Source organism: Xenopus tropicalis, chromosome 8 (genome assembly GCF_000004195.4).
Source record: "Xenopus tropicalis strain Nigerian chromosome 8, UCB_Xtro_10.0, whole genome shotgun sequence".
In the NCBI taxonomy this organism is placed as follows: domain Eukaryota; kingdom Metazoa; phylum Chordata; class Amphibia; order Anura; family Pipidae; genus Xenopus; species Xenopus tropicalis.
This window is the reverse complement of record NC_030684.2, coordinates 143,223,033-143,246,199: the sequence shown is the minus strand read 5'-3', so window position 1 is coordinate 143,246,199 and position 23,167 is coordinate 143,223,033. Positions and strand designations below refer to the sequence as shown.

General features: G+C 43.9%; 1 protein-coding gene across 2 annotated transcripts; it reads left to right on the top strand.

Moving 5' to 3' along the window:
* Positions 1-744: 744 nt before the first annotated feature.
* On the top strand, positions 745-17,941 carry hax1 (HCLS1 associated protein X-1). 2 transcript variants are annotated; one of them, XM_031890872.1, is made up of 7 exons: positions 745-888; positions 1,859-2,085; positions 14,536-14,699; positions 16,694-16,742; positions 16,905-17,020; positions 17,150-17,273; positions 17,357-17,941. In XM_031890872.1, the coding sequence occupies exons 1-7, from the start codon at positions 839-841 to the stop codon at positions 17,458-17,460; spliced, it is 834 nt and encodes a 277-aa protein (XP_031746732.1). In that variant the 5' UTR covers positions 745-838; the 3' UTR covers positions 17,461-17,941. The 2 variants fall into 2 exon arrangements, with proteins under 2 accessions (XP_031746732.1, XP_031746733.1); XM_031890873.1 differs by lacking the exon at positions 745-888 and adding an exon at positions 1,622-1,731.
* The last annotated feature ends 5,226 nt before the right edge of the window (positions 17,942-23,167 follow it).

The window sequence follows — 23,167 nt, the reverse complement described above, 5'->3', positions numbered from 1 at the left end:
TAGGGCCCCAGTTCTGTATTACATTTTGGTTTTCAGAGGCCCAGCAAAGACTGAGCCCCCTACTTACCCCCTCTAACCCACCCCCCAATGGCTGCCCCGGCAATAGGAAAATAGGCACAGTTCTCCGAGGTCCTTGCCGTGGAACGTTCTCTGCTGCTCAAGTACTCCTCCTTGGCGGTAGGTGGATCTTGGCTACAAAAGGAGATAAACTGCCATTAGGAAGTGTGTTGCTGCCACTGTAACCCCTGCCCCTGTAACCCCTGCCCTGCCCCTGTAACCCCTGCCCCTGTAACCATTGCCCTGCCCCTGTAACCCCTGCCCTGCTCCTGTAACCCCTGCCCCTGTAACCCCTGCCTGGGAAGTGCCCTGCAGTAATGCCTTAATTACCCCTAATTATCCTTAATTAATTATCCTTAGCCCCCTCCCCTGATCCCTGTCACTTCTATTAAACACACACAGGGGGCAGTTAGTGCCCAGGGCTCATATATGATGAAATCCAACGGCCTTAGCCTGGTAGTTTAGTCTTATCTCTCCAATAGAAATGGAAGGAATCTTGTACAGTTCATCAGTATAAGCGGAGCATTTAATTTCCATGTTACTTTCCCTTTAATAGGAATCGCTCACTAGTTACACAAGCCCCGCCTCTATACTGAGCGTCATCAGCGGAGAGCAGCGGCAGTGGCTGAGGAATGGGGGGGCGTGTCCCACAGGAGCCAGAGCGGAGGGCGGAAGAGCTTCTAGTTCTAAGCCTGGATCCGGACGGAAGTGGGGCGGTAGCGGTGCCGGAAGTGGGGCAGGGTGAGAAAGTTCCAGCTGCTGGATGAGGTGACAGGGGGACATGAGCCTGTTTGAGCTGTTCAGGAGGTTCTTTGAGCCGGGAGGGATCAGGTAATGGCGCCCCTAGAGCAAGGACTGGGGTTCCGTGTGTATGTGCGGGTATATTCCCGTATATATATATAGCTCTGCCCCCAGGGCTGCTACATAGGGATACCATGGGGGGGGCGGGCTGGCCGCAGGGGCTGCTGGGAATGTTCAGCAGTAGTTGGGCTTTTGGTTGATAGTTGCAGTTGAACAGCAGTGATATCTGTTGGGTTTGGCTGAGAGTGGGATGCTGGGAATTCTGGGAGATGCACCCCAATATCTGGGGGTCCCTAATGGCCAATCACTTCACTTATTCCTCTTATACAGAAATGTCACAGTAAATGCAGACTTATATATATATATTTACTTGTATTATTGGCATTCTGGGTCCGGTGCGACTCCCCCCACCCTGCGGCCATATATGGCTTGAGTGACAGCCCCCTGTTCAGCCAGCACCTCCCCCCTGCTGAGAAGCCCCGCCCCTACTTCCCAAGGCCAGGGAGTAGCCACACCCCCCAGCTCCCCTACTCCCAGGGGGCAATGTGCTCAATGTCAAGACAAATTGGGGGTCCTGAGTTCACCCTCAGTTTCAGCCATGTATGGGGGTACAGTAACGGGGGGGTACAGTAACGGGGGGGGTACAGTAACGGGGGGTACAGTAACAGGGGGGTACAGTAAGGGGGGTACAGTAAGGGGGGTACAGTAACGGGGGTACAGTAACAGGGGGGTACAGAAACAGGGGGGTACAGGGTTCCTCCCTCCCCAACTGCCCCATCTCAGCTCATTCCAACTCTCTAGTTTGGCTGCTGATTGATCATAGCACTAGTGTAGCATGAGAGAAATACCAACAACATGCATACAAATTAAAGGGTAAGTTAACAGCTGTGCAGAAAAATACCTAGATTTATATGGGGAGAAGGGGCTAGAGCTGTGCCTATAAGGTTCCAACTGAATGGCTCCCCTCTCTGCCCCCTTCTAATGCCCCATGTTGTTCCAGAGACCCGTTCTTCGGCGGGATGACCTACGATGAAGACGACGACGATGATGATGATGAGGAAGATGCAGACATTGGTCATCCCTTTGGTCGGCCTCCTGGTTTCAACTTTGGATTCTCGTTTGGACCCGGACGTGACCCGATGGCCGACGTCTTCGGTTTCGAAGAATTCTTCAGGGATTTCAACGAGCTTTTTGCAGATTTCGGATCAATGACTCGAGTGGTTCCTGGTAATTTTGGGTCAGAACCTCTGTGCGGGGCAGGTGTAACTGCCATAGGGGGGCACAACATTCCTTAGGGAGGGGGCAACAAGGGTAACCATCTTGGGGGGGAACCTCAGTATGTGGGATCTACTGGATCAACAGAATATTAATATCTGGGGTACAAATGGGTGCAACTGGGGTACAGCTGAGATCTGGGAGTAGGATTGGAGGCATCAGAAGTCATTGGCACAACCGTGTTCTTATTTCCCCTTTATTATATTCCTATAGATCTGCTCACAGCTGGGTAACTAGGAGTAACATGTTCTTATTTCCCCTTTATTATATTCCTATAGATCTGCTCACAGCTGGATAACTAGGAGTAACATGTTCTTATTTCCCCTTTATTATATTCCTATAGATCTGCTCACAGCTGGGTAACTAGGAGTAACATTCTTATTTCCCCTTTATTATATTCCTATAGATCTGCTCACAGCTGGGTAACTAGGAGTAACGTTCTTATTTCCCCTTTATTATATTCCTATAGATCTGCTCACAGCTGGGTAACTAGGAGTAACGTTCTTATTTCCCCTTTATTATATTCCTATAGATCTGCTCACAGCTGGGTAACTAGGAGTAACGTTCTTATTTCCCCTTTATTATATTCCTATAGATCTGCTCACAGCTGGGTAACTAGGAGTAACGTTCTTATTTCCCCTTTATTATATTCCTATAGATCTGCTCACAGCTGGGTAACTAGGAGTAACATGTTCTTATTTCCCCTTTATTATATTCCTATAGATCTGCTCACAGCTGGGTAACTAGGAGTAACGTTCTTATCTCCCCTTTATTATATTCCTATAGATCTGCTCACAGCTGGGTAACTAGGAGTAACATGTTCTTATTTCCCCTTTATTATATTCCTATAGATCTGCTCACAGCTGGGTAACTAGGAGTAACATGTTCTTATTTCCCCTTTATTATATTCCTATAGATCTGCTCACAGCTGGATAACTAGGAGTAACGTTCTTATTTCCCCTTTATTATATTCCTATAGATCTGCTCACAGCTGGGTAACTAGGAGTAACATGTTCTTATTTCCCCTTTATTATATTCCTATAGATCTGCTCACAGCTGGGTAACTAGGAGTAACATGTTCTTATTTCCCCTTTATTATATTCCTATTGATCTGCTTACAGCTGGGTAACTAGGAGTAACGTTCTTATTTCCCCTTTATTATATTCCTATAGATCTGCTCACAGCTGGGTAACTAGGAGTAACGTTCTTATTTCCCCTTTATTATATTCCTATAGATCTGCTCACAGCTGGGTAACTAGGAGTAAGGTTCTTATTTCCCCTTTATTATATTCCTATAGATCTGCTCACAGCTGGGTAACTAGGAGTAACATGTTCTTATTTCCCCTTTATTATGTTCCTATAGATCTGCTCACAGCTGGATAACTAGGAGTAACATGTTCTTATTTCCCCTTTATTATATTCCTATAGATCTGCTCACAGCTGGGTAACTAGGAGTAACGTTCTTATTTCCCCTTTATTATATTCCTATAGATCTGCTCACAGCTGGGTAACTAGGAGTAACGTTCTTATTTCCCCTTTATTATATTCCTATAGATCTGCTCACAGCTGGGTAACTAGGAGTAACGTTCTTATTTCCCCTTTATTATATTCCTATAGATCTGCTCACAGCTGGATAACTAGGAGTAACATGTTCTTATTTCCCCTTTATTATATTCCTATAGATCTGCTCACAGCTGGGTAACTAGGAGTAACGTTCTTATTTCCCCTTTATTATATTCCTATAGATCTGCTCACAGCTGGGTAACTAGGAGTAACATGTTCTTATTTCCCCTTTATTATATTCCTATTGATCTGCTTACAGCTGGGTAACTAGGAGTAACGTTCTTATTTCCCCTTTATTATATTCCTATAGATCTGCTCACAGCTGGGTAACTAGGAGTAACATGTTCTTATTTCCCCTTTATTATATTCCTATAGATCTGCTCACAGCTGGGTAACTAGGAGTAACATGTTCTTATTTCCCCTTTATTATATTCCTATAGATCTGCTCACAGCTGGGTAACTAGGAGTAACATGTTCTTATTTCCCCTTTATTATATTCCTATAGATCTGCTCACAGCTGGGTAACTAGGAGTAACATGTTCTTATTTCCCCTTTATTATATTCCTATTGATCTGCTTACAGCTGGGTAACTAGGAGTAACATGTTCTTATTTCCCCTTTATTATATTCCTATAGATCTGCTCACAGCTGGATAACTAGGAGTAACATGTTCTTATTTCCCCTTTATTATATTCCTATAGATCTGCTCACAGCTGGGTAACTAGGAGTAACATGTTCTTATTTCCCCTTTATTATATTCCTATTGATCTGCTTACAGCTGGGTAACTAGGAGTAACATGTTCTTATTTCCCCTTTATTATATTCCTATAGATCTGCTCACAGCTGGGTAACTAGGAGTAACATGTTCTTATTTCCCCTTTATTATATTCCTATTGATCTGCTTACAGCTGGGTAACTAGGAGTAACATGTTCTTATTTCCCCTTTATTATATTCCTATAGATCTGCTCACAGCTGGGTAACTAGGAGTAACATGTTCTTATTTCCCCTTTATTATATTCCTATTGATCTGCTTACAGCTGGGTAACTAGGAGTAACATGTTCTTATTTCCCCTTTATTATATTCCTATAGATCTGCTCACAGCTGGGTAACTAGGAGTAACATGTTCTTATTTCCCCTTTATTATATTCCTATTGATCTGCTTACAGCTGGGTAACTAGGAGTAACATGTTCTTATTTCCCCTTTATTATATTCCTATAGATCTGCTCACAGCTGGGTAACTAGGAGTAACGTTCTTATTTCCCCTTTATTATATTCCTATAGATCTGCTCACAGCTGGGTAACTAGGAGTAACATGTTCTTATTTCCCCTTTATTATATTCCTATAGATCTGCTCACAGCTGGATAACTAGGAGTAACGTTCTTATTTCCCCTTTATTATATTCCTATAGATCTGCTCACAGCTGGGTAACTAGGAGTAACATCATGTTCTTATTTCCCCTTTATTATATTCCTATAGATCTGCTCACAGCTGGATAACTAGGAGTAACGTTCTTATTTCCCCTTTATTATATTCCTATAGATCTGCTCACAGCTGGGTAACTAGGAGTAACATGTTCTTATTTCCCCTTTATTATATTCCTATAGATCTGCTCACAGCTGGGTAACTAGGAGTAACATCATGTTCTTATTTCCCCTTTATTATATTCCTATAGATCTGCTCACAGCTGGGTAACTAGGAGTAACATGTTCTTATTTCCCCTTTATTATATTCCTATAGATCTGCTCACAGCTGGGTAACTAGGAGTAACATCATGTTCTTATTTCCCCTTTATTATATTCCTATAGATCTGCTCACAGCTGGATAACTAGGAGTAACGTTCTTATTTCCCCTTTATTATATTCCTATAGATCTGCTCACAGCTGGGTAACTAGGAGTAACGTGTTCTTATTTCCCCTTTATTATATTCCTATAGATCTGCTCACAGCTGGGTAACTAGGAGTAACATCATGTTCTTATTTCCCCTTTATTATATTCCTATAGATCTGCTCACAGCTGGGTAACTAGGAGTAACATGTTCTTATTTCCCCTTTATTATATTCCTATAGATCTGCTCACAGCTGGGTAACTAGGAGTAACATGTTCTTATTTCCCCTTTATTATATTCCTATTGATCTGCTTACAGCTGGGTAACTAGGAGTAACGTTCTTATTTCCCCTTTATTATATTCCTATAGATCTGCTCACAGCTGGGTAACTAGGAGTAACATGTTCTTATTTCCCCTTTATTATATTCCTATAGATCTGCTCACAGCTGGGTAACTAGGAGTAACATGTTCTTATTTCCCCTTTATTATATTCCTATAGATCTGCTCACAGCTGGGTAACTAGGAGTAACATGTTCTTATTTCCCCTTTATTATATTCCTATAGATCTGCTCACAGCTGGGTAACTAGGAGTAACATGTTCTTATTTCCCCTTTATTATATTCCTATTGATCTGCTTACAGCTGGGTAACTAGGAGTAACATGTTCTTATTTCCCCTTTATATATTCCTATAGATCTGCTCACAGCTGGATAACTAGGAGTAACATGTTCTTATTTCCCCTTTATTATATTCCTATAGATCTGCTCACAGCTGGGTAACTAGGAGTAACATGTTCTTATTTCCCCTTTATTATGTTCCTATAGAGTCTGCTCACAGCTGGGTAACTAGGAGGTAACGTTCTACTTCCCCTTTATTATATTCCTATAGATCTGGCTCACAGCTGGGTAACTAGGAGTAACGTTCATTATTTCCCCTTTATTATATTCCTATAGATCTGGTCACAGCTGGATAACTAGGAGTAACATCATGTATTTCCCCTTTATTATAGGTTCCTATAGATCTGCTCCACCAGCGGAGAACTAGTGAGTAACTTTCTTATTTCCCCTTTATATATTCCTATATGATCTGCTCACAGCTGGCGAATAACTAGTAGTAACGTTCTTATTTCCCCTTTTTATATTCCTATAGATCTGCTCACAGCTGGGTAACTAGCAGTAACCATGTTCTTATTTCCCCTTTATTTATATTCCTATAGATCTGCTCACAGCCTGGGTAACTAGGAGTAACATGTTCTTGATTTCCCCTTTATTATATTCCTATAGATCTGCTCACAGCTGGGTAACTAGGAGTAACAGTTCTTATTTCCCCTTATTATATTCCTATAGATCTGCTCACAGCTGGGTAACTAGGAGTAACATGTTCTTATTTCCCCTTTATTATATTCCTATAGATCTGCTCACAGCTGGTAAACTAGGAGTAACATGTTCTTATTTCCCCTTTATTATATTCCTATAGATCTGCTCACAGCTGGGTAACTAGGAGTAACGTTCTTATTTCCCCTTTATTATATTCCTATAGATCTGCTCACAGCTGGGTAACTAGGAGTAACAGTTCTTATTTCCCCTTTATTATATTTCCTATAGATCTGCTCACAGCTGGGTAACTAGGGAGTAACGTTCTTATTTCCCCTTTATTATTTCCTATAGATCTGCTCACAGCTGGGTAACTAGGAGTAACATCATGTTCTTATTTCCCCTTTATTATATTTCCTATAGATCTGCTCACAGCTGGGTAACTAGGAGTAACATGTTCTTATTTCCCCTTTATTGATATTCCTATAGATCTGCTCACAGCTGGGTAACTAGGAGTAACATGTTCTTATTTCCCCTTTATTATATTCCTATAGATCTGCTCACAGCTGGGTAACTAGGAGTAACATGTTCTTATTTCCCCTTTATTATATTCCTATAGATCTGCTCACAGCTGGGTAACTAGGAGTAACATGTTCTTATTTCCCCTTATTATATTCCTATAGATCTGCTCACAGCTGGGTAACTAGGAGTAACATGTTCTTATTTCCCCTTTATTATATTCCTATAGATCTGCTCACAGCTGGGTAACTAGGAGTAACGTCATGTTCTTATTTCCCCTTTATTATATTCCTATAGATCTGCTCACAGCTGGGTAACTAGGAGTAACATGTTCTTATTTCCCCTTTATTATATTCCTATAGATCTGCTCACAGCTGGGTAACTAGGAGTAACATGTTCTTATTTCCCCTTTATTATATTCCTATAGATCTGCTCACAGCTGGGTAACTAGGAGTAACATGTTCTTATTTCCCCTTTATTATATTCCTATAGATCTGCTCACAGCTGGGTAACTAGGAGTAACGTGTTCTTATTTCCCCTTTATTATATTCCTATAGATCTGCTCACAGCTGGGTAACTAGGAGTAAATCATGTTCTTATTTCCCCTTTATTATATTCCTATAGATCTGCTCACAGCTGGGTAACTAGGAGTAACATGTTCTTATTTCCCCTTTATTATATTCCTATAGATCTGCTACAGCTGGGTAACTAGGAGTAACATGTTCTTATTTCCCCTTTATTATATTCCTATAGATCTGCTCACAGCTGGATAACTAGGAGTAACATGTTCTTATTTCCCCTTTATTATATTCCTATAGATCTGCTCACAGCTGGGTAACTAGGAGTAACATGTTCTTATTTCCCCTTTATTATATTCCTATTGATCTGCTTACAGCTGGGTAACTAGGAGTAACATGTTCTTATTTCCCCTTTATTATATTCCTATAGATCTGCTCACAGCTGGGTAACTAGGAGTAAGGTTCTTATTTCCCCTTTATTATGTTCCTATAGATCTGCTCACAGCTGGGTAACTAGGAGTAAGGTTCTTATTTCCCCTTTATTATATTCCTATAGATCTGCTCACAGCTGGGTAACTAGGAGTAACGTTCTTATTTCCCCTTTATTATATTCCTATAGATCTGCTCACAGCTGGGTAACTAGGAGTAACGTTCTTATTTCCCCTTTATTATATTCCTATAGATCTGCTCACAGCTGGGTAACTAGGAGTAAGGTTCTTATTTCCCCTTTATTATGTTCCTATAGATCTGCTCACAGCTGGGTAACTAGGAGTAACGTTCTTATTTCCCCTTTATTATATTCCTATAGATCTGCTCACAGCTGGGTAACTAGGAGTAACATCATGTTCTTATTTCCCCTTTATTATATTCCTATAGATCTGCTCACAGCTGGATAACTAGGAGTAACGTTCTTATTTCCCCTTTATTATGTTCCTATAGATCTGCTCACAGCTGGGTAACTAGGAGTAACGTTCTTATTTCCCCTTTATTATATTCCTATAGATCTGCTCACAGCTGGGTAACTAGGAGTAACATCATGTTCTTATTTTCCCTTTATTATATTCCTATAGATCTGCTCACAGCTGGGTAACTAGGAGTAACATGTTCTTATTTCCCCTTTATTATATTCCTATAGATCTGCTCACAGCTGGGTAACTAGGAGTAACATGTTCTTATTTCCCCTTTATTATATTCCTATAGATCTGCTCACAGCTGGATAACTAGGAGTAACATGTTCTTATTTCCCCTTTATTATATTCCTATAGATCTGCTCACAGCTGGATAACTAGGAGTAACGTTCTTATTTCCCCTTTATTATATTCCTATAGATCTGCTCACAGCTGGGTAACTAGGAGTAACATGTTCTTATTTCCCCTTTATTATATTCCTATAGATCTGCTCACAGCTGGGTAACTAGGAGTAACATGTTCTTATTTCCCCTTTATTATATTCCTATAGATCTGCTCACAGCTGGGTAACTAGGAGTAACATGTTCTTATTTCCCCTTTATTATATTCCTATAGATCTGCTCACAGCTGGGTAACTAGGAGTAACATGTTCTTATTTCCCCTTTATTATATTCCTATAGATCTGCTCACAGCTGGGTAACTAGGAGTAACATGTTCTTATTTCCCCTTTATTATATTCCTATAGATCTGCTCACAGCTGGGTAACTAGGAGTAACATGTTCTTATTTCCCCTTTATTATATTCCTATTGATCTGCTTACAGCTGGGTAACTAGGAGTAACATGTTCTTATTTCCCCTTTATTATATTCCTATAGATCTGCTCACAGCTGGATAACTAGGAGTAACATGTTCTTATTTCCCCTTTATTATATTCCTATAGATCTGCTCACAGCTGGGTAACTAGGAGTAACATGTTCTTATTTCCCCTTTATTATATTCCTATTGATCTGCTTACAGCTGGGTAACTAGGAGTAACATGTTCTTATTTCCCCTTTATTATATTCCTATAGATCTGCTCACAGCTGGGTAACTAGGAGTAACATGTTCTTATTTCCCCTTTATTATATTCCTATAGATCTGCTCACAGCTGGGTAACTAGGAGTAACGTTCTTATTTCCCCTTTATTATATTCCTATAGATCTGCTCACAGCTGGGTAACTAGGAGTAACATCATGTTCTTATTTCCCCTTTATTATATTCCTATAGATCTGCTCACAGCTGGATAACTAGGAGTAACGTTCTTATTTCCCCTTTATTATATTCCTATAGATCTGCTCACAGCTGGGTAACTAGGAGTAACGTTCTTATTTCCCCTTTATTATATTCCTATAGATCTGCTCACAGCTGGGTAACTAGGAGTAACGTTCTTATTTCCCCTTTATTATATTCCTATAGATCTGCTCACAGCTGGGTAACTAGGAGTAACATCATGTTCTTATTTCCCCTTTATTATATTCCTATAGATCTGCTCACAGCTGGATAACTAGGAGTAACGTTCTTATTTCCCCTTTATTATATTCCTATAGATCTGCTCACAGCTGGGTAACTAGGAGTAACATGTTCTTATTTCCCCTTTATTATATTCCTATAGATCTGCTCACAGCTGGGTAACTAGGAGTAACATCATGTTCTTATTTCCCCTTTATTATATTCCTATAGATCTGCTCACAGCTGGGTAACTAGGAGTAACATGTTCTTATTTCCCCTTTATTATATTCCTATAGATCTGCTCACAGCTGGGTAACTAGGAGTAACATCATGTTCTTATTTCCCCTTTATTATATTCCTATAGATCTGCTCACAGCTGGATAACTAGGAGTAACGTTCTTATTTCCCCTTTATTATATTCCTATAGATCTGCTCACAGCTGGGTAACTAGGAGTAACGTGTTCTTATTTCCCCTTTATTATATTCCTATAGATCTGCTCACAGCTGGGTAACTAGGAGTAACATCATGTTCTTATTTCCCCTTTATTATATTCCTATAGATCTGCTCACAGCTGGGTAACTAGGAGTAACATGTTCTTATTTCCCCTTTATTATATTCCTATAGATCTGCTCACAGCTGGGTAACTAGGAGTAACATGTTCTTATTTCCCCTTTATTATATTCCTATAGATCTGCTTACAGCTGGGTAACTAGGAGTAACATGTTCTTATTTCCCCTTTATTATATTCCTATAGATCTGCTCACAGCTGGGTAACTAGGAGTAACATGTTCTTATTTCCCCTTTATTATATTCCTATAGATCTGCTCACAGCTGGGTAACTAGGAGTAACATGTTCTTATTTCCCCTTTATTATATTCCTATAGATCTGCTCACAGCTGGGTAACTAGGAGTAACATGTTCTTATTTCCCCTTTATTATATTCCTATAGATCTGCTCACAGCTGGGTAACTAGGAGTAACGTTCTTATTTCCCCTTTATTATATTCCTATAGATCTGCTCACAGCTGGGTAACTAGGAGTAACGTTCTTATTTCCCCTTTATTATATTCCTATAGATCTGCTCACAGCTGGATAACTAGGAGTAACATGTTCTTATTTCCCCTTTATTATATTCCTATAGATCTGCTCACAGCTGGGTAACTAGGAGTAACATGTTCTTATTTCCCCTTTATTATATTCCTATAGATCTGCTCACAGCTGGGTAACTAGGAGTAACATGTTCTTATTTCCCCTTTATTATATTCCTATAGATCTGCTCACAGCTGGGTAACTAGGAGTAACATGTTCTTATTTCCCCTTTATTATATTCCTATAGATCTGCTCACAGCTGGGTAACTAGGAGTAACATGTTCTTATTTCCCCTTTATTATATTCCTATAGATCTGCTCACAGCTGGGTAACTAGGAGTAACATGTTCTTATTTCCCCTTTATTATATTCCTATAGATCTGCTCACAGCTGGGTAACTAGGAGTAACATGTTCTTATTTCCCCTTTATTATATTCCTATAGATCTGCTCACAGCTGGGTAACTAGGAGTAACGTTCTTATTTCCCCTTTATTATATTCCTATAGATCTGCTCACAGCTGGGTAACTAGGAGTAACATGTTCTTATTTCCCCTTTATTATATTCCTATAGATCTGCTCACAGCTGGGTAACTAGGAGTAACGTGTTCTTATTTCCCCTTTATTATATTCCTATAGATCTGCTCACAGCTGGGTAACTAGGAGTAACATCATGTTCTTATTTCCCCTTTATTATATTCCTATAGATCTGCTCACAGCTGGGTAACTAGGAGTAACATGTTCTTATTTCCCCTTTATTATATTCCTATAGATCTGCTCACAGCTGGGTAACTAGGAGTAAGGTTCTTATTTCCCCTTTATTATGTTCCTATAGATCTGCTCACAGCTGGGTAACTAGGAGTAACATCATGTTCTTATTTCCCCTTTATTATATTCCTATAGATCTGCTCACAGCTGGATAACTAGGAGTAACATGTTCTTATTTCCCCTTTATTATATTCCTATAGATCTGCTCACAGCTGGGTAACTAGGAGTAAGGTTCTTATTTCCCCTTTATTATGTTCCTATAGATCTGCTCACAGCTGGGTAACTAGGAGTAACGTTCTTATTTCCCCTTTATTATATTCCTATAGATCTGCTCACAGCTGGGTAACTAGGAGTAACATCATGTTCTTATTTCCCCTTTATTATATTCCTATAGATCTGCTCACAGCTGGATAACTAGGAGTAACGTTCTTATTTCCCCTTTATTATGTTCCTATAGATCTGCTCACAGCTGGGTAACTAGGAGTAACGTTCTTATTTCCCCTTTATTATATTCCTATAGATCTGCTCACAGCTGGGTAACTAGGAGTAACATCATGTTCTTATTTTCCCTTTATTATATTCCTATAGATCTGCTCACAGCTGGGTAACTAGGAGTAACGTTCTTATTTCCCCTTTATTATATTCCTATAGATCTGCTCACAGCTGGGTAACTAGGAGTAACATGTTCTTATTTCCCCTTTATTATATTCCTATAGATCTGCTCACAGCTGGATAACTAGGAGTAACATGTTCTTATTTCCCCTTTATTATATTCCTATAGATCTGCTCACAGCTGGATAACTAGGAGTAACGTTCTTATTTCCCCTTTATTATATTCCTATAGATCTGCTCACAGCTGGATAACTAGGAGTAACATGTTCTTATTTCCCCTTTATTATATTCCTATAGATCTGCTCACAGCTGGATAACTAGGAGTAACGTTCTTATTTCCCCTTTATTATATTCCTATAGATCTGCTCACAGCTGGGTAACTAGGAGTAACATGTTCTTATTTTCCCTTTATTATATTCCTATAGATCTGCTCACAGCTGGATAACTAGGAGTAACATGTTCTTATTTCCCCTTTATTATATTCCTATAGATCTGCTCACAGCTGGGTAACTAGGAGTAACGTGTTCTTATTTCCCCTTTATTATATTCCTATAGATCTGCTCACAGCTGGGTAACTAGGAGTAACATCATGTTCTTATTTCCCCTTTATTATATTCCTATAGATCTGCTCACAGCTGGGTAACTAGGAGTAACATCATGTTCTTATTTCCCCTTTATTATATTCCTATAGATCTGCTCACAGCTGGGTAACTAGGAGTAACATGTTCTTATTTCCCCTTTATTATATTCCTATAGATCTGCTCACAGCTGGATAACTAGGAGTAACATGTTCTTATTTCCCCTTTATTATATTCCTATAGATCTGCTCACAGCTGGGTAACTAGGAGTAACATGTTCTTATTTCCCCTTTATTATATTCCTATAGATCTGCTCACAGCTGGATAACTAGGAGTAACATCATGTTCTTATTTCCCCTTTATTATATTCCTATAGATCTGCTCACAGCTGGGTAACTAGGAGTAACATGTTCTTATTTTCCCTTTATTATATTCCTATAGATCTGCTCACAGCTGGGTAACTAGGAGTAACATGTTCTTATTTTCCCTTTATTATATTCCTATAGATCTGCTCACAGCTGGGTAACTAGGAGTAACATGTTCTTATTTCCCCTTTATTATATTCCTATAGATCTGCTCACAGCTGGGTAACTAGGAGTAACGTGTTCTTATTTCCCCTTTATTATATTCCTATAGATCTGCTCACAGCTGGGTAACTAGGAGTAACATCATGTTCTTATTTCCCCTTTATTATATTCCTATAGATCTGCTCACAGCTGGGTAACTAGGAGTAACATGTTCTTATTTCCCCTTTATTATATTCCTATAGATCTGCTCACAGCTGGATAACTAGGAGTAACATGTTCTTATTTCCCCTTTATTATATTCCTATAGATCTGCTCACAGCTGGGTAACTAGGAGTAACATGTTCTTATTTCCCCTTTATTATATTCCTATAGATCTGCTCACAGCTGGATAACTAGGAGTAACATCATGTTCTTATTTCCCCTTTATTATATTCCTATAGATCTGCTCACAGCTGGGTAACTAGGAGTAACATGTTCTTATTTCCCCTTTATTATATTCCTATAGATCTGCTTACAGCTGGGTAACTAGGAGTAACGTTCTTATTTCCCCTTTATTATATTCCTATAGATCTGCTTACAGCTGGGTAACTAGGAGTAACATGTTCTTATTTCCCCTTTATTATATTCCTATAGATCTGCTCACAGCTGGGTAACTAGGAGTAACGTTCTTATTTCCCCTTTATTCTTTCCCGTTAGAGCTGCCGGGAGCGGATCCCCCATTGCGGAGACCAGAGGGTTTTGGGGCAAAGTCGCTCCGGGACTTCATGCTGAAATCCCCAGACTCGCACCTCCCCAGAAGCCCCAGCACCCAGGCCCCTCCCAGACTTCCAAGGGCAACACCATGGGGCAGATACAGCTGGGTAGGTTCTGATTTTCCCATTTATGACTAGAATGTTCTAGAACAGTGCTGTCCAACTGACCCCCCTCTGTGTGGCCCCCCACCTGTCTGGCTGCTTTGATGGTTTACCCTTGTATAAGCTTTAAATGGTATCAGTACTGAGATTAACTGCCCCCCCTGCATGGTTCTCACCTCAGATTCAGGCTGTAATCCCTCTGCATTGTTTAAACATGTAATCCCCTGTGTTGTTCCACCTTTTAATCTCTGCATTGTTCCCCCCTGCAGTGTTCACACCTCAGGCTCAGGCTGTAATCACCCACATTGTTCCCCTGTTCACACCTCAGGAGCAGTAGAAACCCACAAATAAACCCTGCACACTACAAAAAGAACATATACTGAGGTGGTACTGCAATTAAATTTTTTTTTAATATATAGTTATTGTGCAGACTGTAGGAGCAGTGCCAGCATTGTGTCACTACACTGTGCCATACACACAGGCAGGGTAGGGCAGACAGAGTATGGCACACACAGGCAGGGTAGGGCAGGCAGAGTATGACACACAGGCAGCATAGGGCAGGCAGAGTATGGCACACACAGGCAGGGTAGGGAAGGCAGAGTATGGCACACACAGGCAGGGTAGGGCAGGCAGAGTATGACACACAGGCAGCATAGGGCAGGCAGAGTATGGCACACACAGGCAGGGTAGGGAAGGCAGAGTATGGCACACACAGGCAGGGTAGGGCAGGCAGAGTATGGCGCACACAGGCAGAGTATGGCGCACACAGGCAGAGTATGGCGCACACAGGCAGAGTATGGCGCACACACAGGCAGAGTATGGCGCACACACAGGCAGAGTATGGCGCACACACAGGCAGAGTATGGCGCACACACAGGCAGAGTATGGCGCACACACAGGCAGAGTATGGCGCACACACAGGCAGAGTATGGCGCACACACAGGCAGAGTATGGCGCACACACAGGCAGAGTATGGCGCACACACAGGCAGAGTATGGCGCACACACAGGCAGAGTATGGCGCACACACAGGCAGAGTATGGCGCACACACAGGCAGAGTATGGCGCACACACAGGCAGAGTATGGCGCACACACAGGCAGAGTATGGCGCACACACAGGCAGAGTATGGCGCACACACAGGCAGAGTATGGCGCACACACAGGCAGAGTATGGCGCACAGGCAGGGGCAGAGTATGGCGCACACACAGGCAGGGTAGGGCAGGCAGAGTATGGCGCACACACAGGCAGGGTAGGGCAGGCAGAGTATGGCGCACACACAGGCAGGGTAGGGCAGGCAGAGTATGGCGCACACACAGGCAGGGTAGGGCAGGCAGAGTATGGCGCACACACAGGCAGGGTAGGGCAGGCAGAGTATGGCGCACACACAGGCAGGGTAGGGCAGGCAGAGTATGGCGCACACACAGGCAGGGTAGGGCAGGCAGAGTATGGCGCACACACAGGCAGGGTAGGGCAGGCAGAGTATGGCGCACACCACAGGCAGGGTAGGGCAGGCAGAGTATGGCGCACACACAGGCAGGGTAGGGCAGGCAGAGTATGGCGCACACACAGGCAGGGTAGGGCAGGCAGAGTATGGCGCACACACAGGCAGGGGTAGGGCAGGGCAGAGTATGGCGCACACACAGGCAGGGTAGGGCAGGCAGAGTATGGCGCACACACAGGCAGGGTAGGGCAGGCAGAGTATGGCACACACAGACAGGGTAGGGCAGGCAGAGTATGGAAGGTTTTTGCTGTACTACAAACATTAATATGGTTATGGTCATGTGATAACATGGGTGCGGTTTCAAAAAGGGGAGTGGTCAAAACTGGCTTCCATTATTGGCCCTCCACCACGTAGGTTGGAAAAATTCCAGCCCTCGGTACCACAGAAGTTGGACAGCACTGTTCTAGAAGTATAGCGATCAGGCTCCACTTGGTGTCACTAGGTGGCGCTGCGTTGGGCTGTTATTCTGTTTGTGACTGTGTCCGTTTGTGCCGGCAGGATGGTGGGGAGGTTGAAATCCCACAAGGTGGCGCCAAGCAAGACCGAGGTGAGTCCATGTTTGGGGGTGCATCATGCAGTACTGGGGGGCAGGGGAGAATGTAGGAGATCACTGGGTGAGTTGAGTCTCTTTTCCTGCCCTTTGCTCTTCCTCCATCCCGTCCCCTAAATCCTGCCCTAATGCCCGGTATTGCCCCCCCCCCCTGTGTAGATCTGGACTCGGAAGTCTCCTCTCGGGGTTTGGACACGATTCTGAGACCGTCGGAGCCGAGAGCCTCTTCCTTTTTCCAAAGTGTTTCTGTGTCTAAGTTGGTGAGACCCGACGGGGTAAGTTGGCGCTGAGGGAAGGCACCAATCAAGTGTTTGTGTGTATGCCAAGGGGTGTGGCTATAGGACCCCTGCGCGTACCCCAGATTGTTTATGTGCCCCATGTTTCTCCTCTGCCCCCCGTGACAGACGATAGAAGAGAGACGCACTGTGCGAGACAGCCAGGGGAACACGAGCACCACGGTGACTGTGCAGAGAGGGGACGAGATCCTCAGCAGCGAGACACGCGAGGGCCCCCAGGGGCCAAACGTTGGTAAGTACCAAATGCAGGCAGTGAGCACCATTGTGGGAAAGTAATAGCTCGGCTCATGAGTCGCAATCCCTCTGCCCCCTCAGGGGATCACGTACGCAGGCCCTCGGATCCTCGCTCCCCTCCGGATCTGTCCGACTCACAGACTGTGCTCAGCCGGATCCTACAGAGATGGTTTTCCCAGCGATAGAGACTCCATCACCGGTACCCACGATCCTGGCACCCCCCGGGGCACCCCCATATCCAGTGTGTGCGTTTCTACTCTCCTGGGGGTTACAAGGACCCCAATAAACCCCGGGACCCTGATCTGCAGATGGGCCCCCTGCTGCCAATTTCCCTGTCTGATATATAATTATAGCGCTTCCCGACTGCCTGCTGTCACCTCTATATGTCACGGTCTGGGCAAAAAAATAAATATACCCCCCCCAGCTTATTGGTTCAGGCCACAAGAACCAGGCACTCTTTTATTTCTCCTAATTTATATTGCTTTTCTGCTTCTGAAAATCATAAATCTACAGTGCGTAGGAGCTGCCATGTTGCACCATTGTGTTTCTCCCCACAGTCCCAGGGGTCCTGCATCAGGCTGGTACCCCAGAAACACCCATAGGGAGCCAATAAGGGAGGGGTCTCTACCATGTATATATTTATAAATAAATAAAAAATCCAAATTATCCCGGCTCTGTCCTTGGTCACATATTGGATGATGCCACCTCTAGGTTTGGGGGATGGTGGGCAGGTATGGGGGGGTCTAAGTGGCCAAAAGTGGTTCCGGGTTGGGTCCCAGATCATCATGGATTGGTCACCAATATCGGCCTGTCATTGGTCAGTGTCATGTTTACGAGGCCTGTAATGTTGCCTTGCTCTGAATAAGGTATAGTAGAGGCAATTACACACTGCCCCTGGGGGTTATTTAGTCTGACAGATGAGTAAAGGCTCAGATTTCATAGCAAATAAGCTCTTTAGAATACAATGGATTTAGTTCTTACACTGGAATCTAATCCCATTGTATTCTCCAGGACTTGGCTGCTATCTGCCCTGTGCCCTATAGCCGTATCTCAGCCAGAATGGCCCTTGGGGATTACTATTAGGGATGCACCGAACCCACTTTTTTGGGTTTGGCTGAACCCACCCTGACGGATTCTGGCGAATCCCGGGACACACTAGTTTGTACCAGAACAGGGTAAAAGCACAATATATTTTCACCACATTACACACTTTGATTTTTTGGTGTTACCGTCCCTTTAAATCACCTTGGATCCCTCATATGGACAATTGTGTTAACCCCTCCTCTGCCAGCTCCAATTCTCCATTCCTGGCCGATAAACCTGTAATTTGTATGGAGGGTTCATCCCCCTATAACGAAGGAACAGGAGGGAAGCCAATAGCAGAATGGGATTAGGTGGGCAGGGCCCAACACTGGCAGGTACCAATCTATGAGCACAGGGGAGGGGTCTCAGAGTTAAGTTGCCCTTTATTGGTGCAGCTGCTGATGAATAAAGACTGAAAGTCACAGCAATAGGCAGAGACTCCCAGGAGGGATATTCTGTGTATGAGAGGTGCTGGGAGTACCGGGGGCCCCTATGGGAATCTTGCCTGGGGGATTGAGGGGTAACAGTCCGGCCTCTGGGGGACAATTCTCAGAAAGTGCTGAATCTCCAGACAGGGTGGATGTTATGTGCACTAACCCTCATACCCTTAGGGCAAATGTGGGTGCCCCATCACAGCCAGTTTAGTTTAGGGACCCCAGCATCATGGTCAGTGAAAAAAAACTGAAGGCACAGAATTGTCCAATGAGCTGTTTCCTTGTCTTTTTATTCGTATTGTTACTGCTAATTTCCGTCCCTCTGCTGCCCCCTGGCTGCAATAGCTGGCTACATCATAGTAACCCATCCATTGTCCTGCTAACGACTTCAGGAGAAGAACCTGGCAATGTATTGAAGACTTCTAATAGGATTGGCCGATCTCAAATCCAAACCAGGATAAAGAACGAGCAGGGATACTAAGGGAAGAAGGTCCTGCTGGGACACCGACCTACACAGAGACACACAGTGAGTGTGAGCCCAAACTGACCATCTCATCTCCACTTGGTTAGAGGTGGGACAGTGCCGGACACACCATAAGAACAAACTCCCACAAAACTAATTAGAGGCATACTATTTGACAGCTGTGAAATTCACCACAAGTGGGAGATACCTGTTAAACCATAGCAGGGAATCGGGTCTCTATACACATCAGTATCTGGAACTAATGCAACATGAAACCCACAAGGTAGAAGATTTGCATCATGAAGGAAGTACTATAGGCACTGTCAGACCTTTCTGAGCCCTACATGTGCTTATGCTGACCTCTTGTCCACTAGTAGCACTCTATCCCATAACGATCTTTAAAGGTTGCTGTCATGCCGAGGTAACGTACTAAAGGTTGCTGTCATGCCGAGGTAACGTACTAAAGGTTGCTGTCATGCCGAGGTAACGTACTAAAGGTTGCCGTCATGCCGAGGTAACGTACTAAAGGTTGCCGTCATGCCGAGGTAACGTACTAAAGGTTGCCGTCATGACGAGGTAACGTACTAAAGGTTGCCGTCATGACGAGGTAACGTACTAAAGGTTGGTGTCATGCCGAGGTAACGTACTAAAGGTTGGTGTCATGCCGAGGTAACGTACTAAAGGTTGCCGTCATGACGAGGTAACGTACTAAAGGTTGCCGTCATGCCGAGGTAACGTACTAAAGGTTGCCGTCATGCCGAGGTAATGTACTAAAGGTTGCCGTCATGACGAGGTAACGTTACTATAGGTTGCTGTCATGCTGAGGTAACGTACTAAAGGTTGCCGTCATAGCGCGGTAACGTACTAAAGGTTGCCGTCATGACAAGGTAACGTACTAAAGGTTGCCGTCATAGCGTGGTAACGTACTAAAGGTTGCCGTCATGCCGCGGTAACGTACCAAAGGTTGCCGCCATGCCGAGGTAACGTACTAAAGGTTGCCGTCATAGTGCGGTAACGTACTAAAGGTTGCCGTCCTGCCGAGGTAACGTACTAAAGGTTGCCGTCCTGCCGAGGTAACGTACTAAAGGTTGCCGTCATGCCGAGGTGACGTACTAAAGGTTGCTGTCATGCCGCGGTAACGTACTAAAGGTTGCTATCATGCCGAGGTGACGTACTAAAGGTTGCCGTCATGCCGAGGTAACGTACTAAAGGTTGCCGTCATGCCGAGGTAACGTACTAAAGGTTGCCGTCATGCCGAGGTAACGTACTAAAGGTTGCCGTCATGCCGAGGTAACGTACTAAAGGTTGCCGTCATGCCGAGGTAACGTACTAAAGGTTGCCGTCATGCCGAGGTAACGTACTAAAGGTTGCCGTCATGCCGAGGTAACGTACTAAAGGTTGCCGTCATGCCGAGGTAACGTACTAAAGGTTGCCGTCATGCCGAGGTAACGTACTAAAGGTTGCCGCCATGCCGAGGTAACGTACTAAAGGTTGCCGTCATGCCGAGGTAACGTACTAAAGGTTGCCGTCATGCCGAGGTAACGTACTAGAATGATAAGCGGGGCAACCCATGCCTCATTACTAACTTGCAGAAAAGTTACAGTTGTTGGATGAAGCACGCCAGGACTGCTTTATCAATAAAAAATGATCCTTTATTTCAAGCTTCCATTAAAAACATATAGAAAAACAGAAACCCCCCAGCTTAACGCATTTCATGGTTCAACACCACTTCATCAGAAGCTATAACCGGAGTCTCACACCCACCAGTTCCTTAAGTACACTTTTTAGTCCACACCCCCACAACTTTAACCCCACAGGTGCCAAGTGGATTGATTCAGTAAATATATTAAATATTTTGGAAACACAATTTAAGCCCATAAATGTAAAGACATTGAGCTATAATGCACACCAAACAAAGGATTTAATCCATGTTAAATATCATACATACATATCAATTGGCCAGATGTTAATCGCCTAAAATTTATAGATACATGTCAATTGACCTAATACTAATCACATGAGGTACCGCAAAGAATCTCAGTGTGCAATAAATGGTATCAACCAACAGTATCTAATGGTATATCATAAGGATGGTTAGTTTGTATACATAACCATCTCACACCCACCAAATCCTTAAATATACTTATAAGTGCCCTCCCCAACGTACTATAACCCCCCCAGGAACAGGTGATTTAATGCAATAAGACATATTAAATAATTTATTTTAAAACCACAATCTGCCCATACGCATCTAAGCATTGAGCCATATAACACACCAAACTTGGGGTTTAATCTATATTAAATATTTATATATAGAACACCATCTCTCTGCCATCTTTTCTATAACTCGTTGAACAAGTCTCTGGTCCCAACTAAGATATAATTACCCCTTATTGGGGCAGAACAGCCCTATTGGGTTTATTTCATGGTTAAATGATTCCCTTTTCTCTGTAATAATGAAACAGTACCTGTAGTTGATCCCAACTAAGATATAATTACCCCTTATTGGGGGCAGAACAGCCCTATTGGGTTTATTTCATGGTTAAATGATTCCCTTTTCTCTGTAATAATAAAACAGTACCTGTACTTGATCCCAACTAAGATATAATTACCCCTTATTGGGGGCAGAACAGCCCTATTGGGTTTATTTCATGGTTAAATGATTCCCTTTTCTCTGTAATAATAAAACAGTACCTGTACTTGATCCCAACTAAGATATAATTACCCCTTACTGGATGTAAAATAATCCTATTGGGGTTAATTAATGTTTTATTGATTTTTTAGTAGACTTAAGGTATGGAGATACAAATTACAGAAAGACCCCTTATCCGGAATACCCTGAGCACTCTGGATAATGGGTCCTATAGCTGTACTGTGTGAGTTCTTGCGATTCCTATAAATCTGCTCAGGTTCAGGAGGAGGATAAAAGCAAACATGGCTGCAGGCTACAAGGCCAATGATATCTGGTAGTTCAGCTATTTGATAAAATGGGGGAAGCTGAAGGATACTTGGGGGGCCTGGGGGAAGCTGAAGGATACTTGGGGGGCCTGGGGGAAGCTGAAGGATACTTGGGGGGCCTGGGGGAAGCTGAAGGATACTTGGGGGGCCCTGGGGGAAGCTGAAGGATACTTGGGGGGGCCTGGGGGAAGCTGAAGGATAACTTGGGGGGGCCCTGGGGGAAGCTGAAGGATACTTGGGGGGCCTTGGGGGAAGCTGAAAGGATACTTGGGGGCCCGGGGGAAGCTGAAGGATACTTGGGGGCCTTGGGGGAAGCTGAAGGATACTTGGGGGGGGGGCCTGGGGGAAGCTGAAGGATACTTGGGGGGCCCTGGGGGAAGCTGAAGGATACTTGGGGGGCCCTGGGGGAAGCTGAAGGATACTTGGGGGGGCCTGGGGAAAGCTGAAGGATACTTGGGGGCCCTGGGGGAAGCTGAAGGATACTTGGGGGGGCCTGGGGGAAGCTGAAGGATGCTTGGGGGGGCCTGGGGGAAGCTGAAGGATACTTGGGGGGGCCTGGGGGAAGCTGAAGGATACTTGGGGGGGCCTGGGGGAAGCTGAAGGATACTTGGGGGGCCTGGGGAAGCTGAGGATGCTTGGGGGGGCCTGGGGAAGCTGAAGGATGCTTGGGGGGCCTGGGGAAGCTGAAGGATGCTTGGGGGGGCCTGGGGGAAGCTGAAGGATGCTTGGGGGGGCCCTGGGGGAAGCTGAAGGATGCTTGGGGGGGCCCTGGGGAAGCTGAAGGATGCTTGGGGGGGCCTGGGGGAAGCTGGAAGGATGCTTGGGGGGGGCCTGGGGGAAGCTGAAGGATGCTTGGGGGGCCTGGGGAAGCTGAAGGATGCTTGGGGGGGCCTGGGGGAAGCTGAAGGATGCTTGGGGGGGCCCTGGGGAAGCTGAAGGATGCTTGGGGGGGCC

Bases quoted from the DNA above. Each gene is read 5' to 3' on its own strand.
- hax1 (XM_031890872.1), top strand. From the start codon at position 839: ATGAGCCTGTTTGAGCTGTTCAGGAGGTTCTTTGAGCCGGGAGGGATC. The intron at 889-1,858 runs GTAATGGCGCCC...ATGTTGTTCCAG, and splicing joins TTTGAGCCGGGAGGGATCAG to AGACCCGTTCTTCGGCGGGA. The intron at 2,086-14,535 runs GTAATTTTGGGT...CTTTCCCGTTAG, and splicing joins AATGACTCGAGTGGTTCCTG to AGCTGCCGGGAGCGGATCCC.